Genomic DNA, 6,008 nt, shown 5'->3' on the forward strand with positions numbered 1-6,008 from the left:
ACCTCCGCCTCCTAGGTTCAGGCAATTCTCCTGCCTCAACCTCCTGAGTAGCTGGGATTACAGGCATGCGCCTCCATGCCCAGCTAATTTTTTGTAGTTTTAGTAGAGACGGGGTTTCGCCATGTTGACCAGGATGGTCTCGATCTCTTGACCTCGTGATCCACCCGTCTCGGCCTCCCAAAGTGCTGGGATTACAGGCTTGAGCCACCGCGCCCAGCCAGAGCATTTTAAAAATGGGAATTTATCAGAAAGATTAAATGAGAGTTCATTTTTGAACTGTGGTTGGTGAGTCCTTAGGCACATCCTACAAGACTTTCTTTTTTTTTTTTCCTTTTTAAGACTAGTCAAGTGCAGTAGTGAGAAGGGGGGAAAGAGTAGAACAAGGAGTTCGATCTGCAACTGACTGTGAACAATCAGTTGAGATAACTCACTACCTTCAGACCAGCCAAGACTTTCAAAAGACAGTTGTAGGTTTTTATGAATTTTAATCGGGATTACCAGGGTAACTGTTCTGCTTCATTGCCCCGCACTACCACTGAAATGTCCTTGTGCACACTTGGCCTTCAGCAGCTCAAAGTACTCAGTGGAACATATTTCGTCTTTTCGTATCCCTTCAAGGGTGGCCGTGAGCAGGATGGGGACTGCTGGGCAAGGAGGAGAACATGATCTGCTCGGGTGATAGCAAAGCCTTGGGCAGAGGTGGGCAGCTGCAGTTCTGGGGAGTGAGGCAGTTGAGGATCCAGGACAGCCGCCCAGCTGGGTCATCGAACTCAGCCCCTGTGAGGGTCCTCTTTTGTCTTCCAGTGGCTCCTTCTTACCCTTTGACTATATTCCAGCCCCAGTGGGGCCCTCAAGGTAGACTCCTAAGGGGATCCTGCTCTTAGCTACCATTGCTCTCTTCATTAACTGCTCTTCCAGGCTCAGGCTAGCCATGCTGTACCACACACAGCTCCCCCTTTCCCGCTGTCCACTCCTGAAATATTCTGTGCTGTATGCCCCTCTTCCTCCTCATCCTTACCTGGCTAAGGAGCTCACTTCCTCTGGGAGCATCTTCCCTGGCACTGCACGTCCAGGGTAGGTGCCCCCGTGGACCCTGGTCCTCTCAGATGTCAATGGCTGTTGACTTGCCTGCTCCCCTCACTAGACTTCCTAGGGACTGGGGATAAGTCATCTCTAACTGTATTGCCTCCAGCTCTAAGCACAGGGCTTATCATAGATCAGGCACTTGTCAGTGTTAGCTGCGGCAAGTTAAGCTCCAAGTAAAGGAAAAAGAACTGGTGGAGGAGGCTGACTGGAATACCCTGTTCTGGGGTCTTGTGCCTCCCTTGAGACTCTCTGCATACTGCCACCTGCTCCTAGCACACACAGACTTAGGGCAGGAGGTAGGGAGGCAGGAATGAGATTGAATGCTTGCTAACCATCCTCAAGGTGTTGAGTTGAGAAAACCAGATGAACCGTGTGCTTAGTGAACCTTGGGAATGAGAAGGAATATAGCATGACTTCTGAGGGCTAGTGTGGCGTGTACACCAGCTGCAGTGGCGTCTCCTGGGCCCTGCTTAGAAATGCAGCACATCCGACCCTACCAGACCTCCTGAATCAGAAACTGTATTTTAACAAGACCCCAGGGGAGGTATAGGTATGCTGGAGTCTGAGAGGCACTGGTTTAAGTGCGGCAGTGAGCTCTTTGGTCATGGGCTGCAGTATTTGGAGAAGGCTGCATTGGCAAGGGAGCAGCTGAGCACTCTGGGTCCTGGGAGGGCAATACCCAGAGTGGGTGAAGGAGGAGAGTATTTGAGGCTGGGAGAGTGTGGAGTCAGGAGAGGACCAGTCTTCTTGCTAGTGATGAATTTTGGCAGAGCAACGGGATCCATCTTCTAAAGGATCTCATTTGGCAACATTCATGTCACATGTTCAAAGGTTACCAAATCAGATACTAAAACTGAACACATCATTTTCGTCACGCAGAGGTAGATTCTATGTTCTTCCTTAGCGGCAGCAAAGGTAGTGGAAAGCAGTAGGCAGGGAGTCCAGACCCAGGTCTGGTTGTGGATTTACTGCTAAAAAAGCTGTGGGGTCCTGACCAGGCTCAGGCTAGCCATGCTGAACCGCACACAGTTCCCTTTCCCACTGTCATCAATGAATACAATGTTATTCATTTATGATTTTGTGGGTCAAGACAAAAGCCGTGGGCACAGCTCTGGTAGGCAGTTCTGCTCTGGGTAGCATTAGCGGGGGTCGCTCAGCTGGTGGCAGCCCTGCGTTGGGCTGGAGGGTCCAATGAGGAGGCATTCTTCATATCTGGCTCCTCTGTGCTCCCCCATGTGGCCTTTGGCTGTCCACATGGCTAGCTTGGGCTTCCTCGCATGCATGGTGGCCTGACTTCTTATGTGGCAGCTGGCTTACGAGAGGGAAGAAGTGGAAGCTGCGAGGTCTCTTAAGACCTGCAACTGACACATCTTCATCGCATTCTATTGATCCCAGATTCAAAGGGAGGGACAACAGTCTGTATCTCTTGATGGATGGAGCAGGATGCAGGCACAAGGAGGACAGAATTGACTATGGCTCTCTTTGGGGACTGTCTATAATGTCACATGCCAGGCTCCATGATGTCATCAGGACCCAGACTCCTCTCTGCTCCTCCATCCTCAACACGCACTTCCATCTCATGGTCTGAAGTGGCTGTTGGTGCTCTAGCCAGCAGGAAGCAGCGAAGGAGAAGGAGGGTGCCGTTTGCCCCCCTTCAAGGAGATTTCTGTTTCATTGTCCAGGTAGTCCATGGCCATGCTGTCTTAGTCCATTTTGCGTTGCCATAAGGAATACCTCGGAATGGCTAATTTATAGAGAAGAGGCTTATGGCTCATGGTTCTGCAGGTTGTACAAGAAGCATAGTGCTGGTGTCTTCTGGTGAGGCCCTCAGGAAGCTTCCACTCATAGCAGAAGGTGGAGGGGGAACAGGTGTGTCATATGGTGAAGGAGGAAGCAAGAGAGAGGGGAGGAAGTACCAGGCTCTTTTAAACAGCCAGGTCTTCCGTGAACTGATGTGAGTAAGAACTTGTTCTTTACCACTGGCAGAGGCCATTCATGAGGGGTCTGCCCCCATAACCTCCCACCAGGCCCCACCTCCAACACTGGGGATCACATTTCAACACGAGATGTGGAGGGGCCTGACATCCGTGCCCTGTCACATGCCTGTAGGATGCAGTAAGACAGTGTGCCCAGCTAGAAGTCGAAGGTCTGTTCTAAGGAAGAAGGGGAGAATGAAAAGTGGGAGAGCTGGCTTTTGTCTTGACCCACAAAATCATAAATGAATACAATTATCATTTTGTAAAGCAGCTTTGTTATCAGTAAAACCACAACCAGACCTGGGTCTGGACTCCCTGCCTGATGAAAACGATGTCTTCAGTTTTACTGTCTGATTTGGTAACCTTTGAACATGTGACGTTAATGTTGCCAAATCAGATCCTTTATAACTGATTACAGCTCATGCCTGTAATCCCAGCACTTTGGGAGGCTGAGGCAGATGGATCACTTGAAGTCAGGAGTTCGAGACCAGCCTAGCCAACATGGTGAAACCCTGTCTCTACTAAAAATACAAAAATTAGCTGGGCATGGTAGTGCTCACCTGTAGTCTCAGCTACTCGGGAGGCTGAGGCAGAAGAATCACTTGAACCCAGGAGATGGAAGTTGCGGTGAGCTGAGATTGAGCCACTGCACTCCACCCTGGGCAACAAAATGAGACTCCATCTAAAAAAAAAAAAAAAAAAAAGTGAAAGGAAATGCCAGTTGTTATTTCACCTTCCCCAAAGCCAAAACCTGTTTGAAATTTTCAGGAGGCAGAAGCCGCAGACAGGGCAAGCCTCAAGACACAGGGAGGTGGGTCTCCTGTGTGAGCCCACTGGCTGTGCCTGCCCGTCAGGGGATCCTCATGGCCTCCCTCTGCCCCCAGTTCACTACAGGCACGTGCAGCGACTCGGTGGTTCACAGCTGCGACCTGTGTGGCAAGGGCTTCCGCCTGCAGCGCATGCTCAACCGTCACCTCAAGTGCCACAACCAGGTGAAGAGACACCTGTGCGCCTTCTGCGGCAAGGGCTTCAATGACACCTTCGACCTGAAGAGGCACGTCCGCACGCACACAGGTGAGCAGGGGGCGCGTGCTTTGTTCTCTGTTTTGTTATTCTGGCCAAGAGGTCCTGCTTCTTTCCCACCAGAGAACCAGGTCAAGAGCGTGGAACAATGTTGTGTTTCTAGAAAGATCACAAGCTGTGGATCACAAGGTCAGGAGTTTGAGACCAGCCTGGCCAACATAGTGAAACTCTAATAAAAATAACAAACAAATTAGCTGGGTTTGGTGGTGGGCGCCTGTAATCCAAGCTACTCAGGAGGCTGAGGCAGGAGAATCACTTGAACCTGGGAGCCGGAGGTTGCAGTGAGCCAAGATCGCACCGCTGCACTCCAGCCTGGGTGACAGTACAACACTCTGTCTCAAAAGAAAGAAAGAAAGATCACAAGATGATGGGGCGTTGGGGCCAGCCCTTCTGTGTTCACCTCCTGACGCTGCCACATGCTGGCTGTGTCACCTTGGGCTGGGTGAGCCACCTTTGGTAGCCTTTCACCCTGTAAAATGGAGATACTGTGATTTCTAGCAAGCCTCAAAACAAATCCCTGGCTGGAAGTATTCTGAGAATCATGATGCATGATACACACATGGGGGCTGCCATAGCTCAGCCCCTTGGTCCTGGCTGATGGAAGGTGGTTCTTGTGGTCCCACCATGAGTATTTGATGCTTCTCTCTTGGGACATAAGCCTGTCTCTGGATAGCATCACGTTCCTTCTGAGAGACAAAAAGGAGCTCATTGCCTTTAGAGCTGACCTGAGCTTCCCACTGGGACCTGGTGGGTGAGCGTCTGGCTCTCCTTGGACTTGCCTCAGTTTCCTGACTTAGAAAGGGAATCCAGGTTCTCCCCAGTTCCAGTTCTTCACAGAGTCCTGGGGGTGTCCTTGGCCTCTGGTCTCGGCCTCACTGCTTCTATCTTAGAAACACCTGGCCTCCATGCTCTCCCGCCTGAGCCCCATCATCCACACCTCTGCCAGAGTGATCTCTCCATGAGAATTCCAAGGACTCTACTTCCCTGCTAAGAAATCTCCAGCTCTGAGCAGAACGAAATCCAGACTCCTCATCTCTCATCTTGTTGGGCTTCGTGTAAAGGCCTTTACAATGTGGGCCCCATCTTCAAATCCCCATCCAATTCTCAGCCCATCACCTCCCGTCCCGTCTCCTCCTATCACAGCCCACCTTAGATCAGCCCATCTCACTCCAACCCAGTCAGCACATCTTATCCCATCCCATCTTAACCCATTCCACCCTATCCGGGCTACCAGCCACCCTCCCAACAAACTTACAGAATTCGGCATCTACAGGCTGGGTGCAGTGGCTCATGCTTGTAATCCTTGCACTTAGGGAGGCCAAGGTGGAAGGATTGCCTGAGGCCAGGAATTGGAGACCAGCCTGGGCAACATCAAAAGACCCGGTCTCCACAAGAAAATTTAAAATTAGCCAGGCGTGGTGGTGCATGCCTATAGTTCTAGCTGCTTGGGAGACTAAGCCCGGAGGATTGCTTGAACCTAAGAGTTTGAGGCTATGGTGAGCTATGATTGTGCCACTGCACTCCAGCCTGGGCAAGAGAGCAAGACCCTGTCTCAAGGAAAAATAAAATGGTTTGCTATCTGCAGCCCTCGAGCTCTTTCAGTCCTGGTATTTTGGTAGGGATGGGAACATGCTCTTTCCTCCCTCTAGATGGGGCTCCCAGCTACTCAGCCCCCATACAGTTTCCTTCTTAGGCCTCTGCATCCTATTTTCTAGTTCATATCATGCTCAATTGCTCTTAGAGAACTGGCTGAGCTGCCTGCCTGGTCTGGAAAGAGTATCTGCCACCTTAGAGAGTGGCTGGCATCCTAAAATATTTCTTTTTTCCTTTTTAAAAATTTTTCCTTTTTTTTTTTTTTTTTTT

The 6,008-nt window shown here is 50.6% G+C and overlaps 1 protein-coding gene across 3 annotated transcripts in view; it reads left to right on the forward strand.

Annotated features, from left to right (window-relative positions):
* Nucleotides 1-6,008, forward strand: part of OVOL2 (ovo like zinc finger 2) — a 36,702-nt gene that overhangs the window by 15,285 nt on the left and 15,409 nt on the right. For all 3 annotated transcript variants that reach the window (XM_037732862.1, XM_017512675.2, XM_037732863.1), the window contains one exon: nt 3,947-4,136. In XM_037732862.1, the coding sequence (XP_037588790.1) occupies nt 3,947-4,136 (190 nt within the window). The remainder of the gene's footprint in view (nt 1-3,946; nt 4,137-6,008) is intronic.

Source organism: Cebus imitator, unplaced genomic scaffold (genome assembly GCF_001604975.1).
Source record: "Cebus imitator isolate Cc_AM_T3 unplaced genomic scaffold, Cebus_imitator-1.0 Scaffold475, whole genome shotgun sequence".
Classification (NCBI taxonomy): domain Eukaryota; kingdom Metazoa; phylum Chordata; class Mammalia; order Primates; family Cebidae; genus Cebus; species Cebus imitator.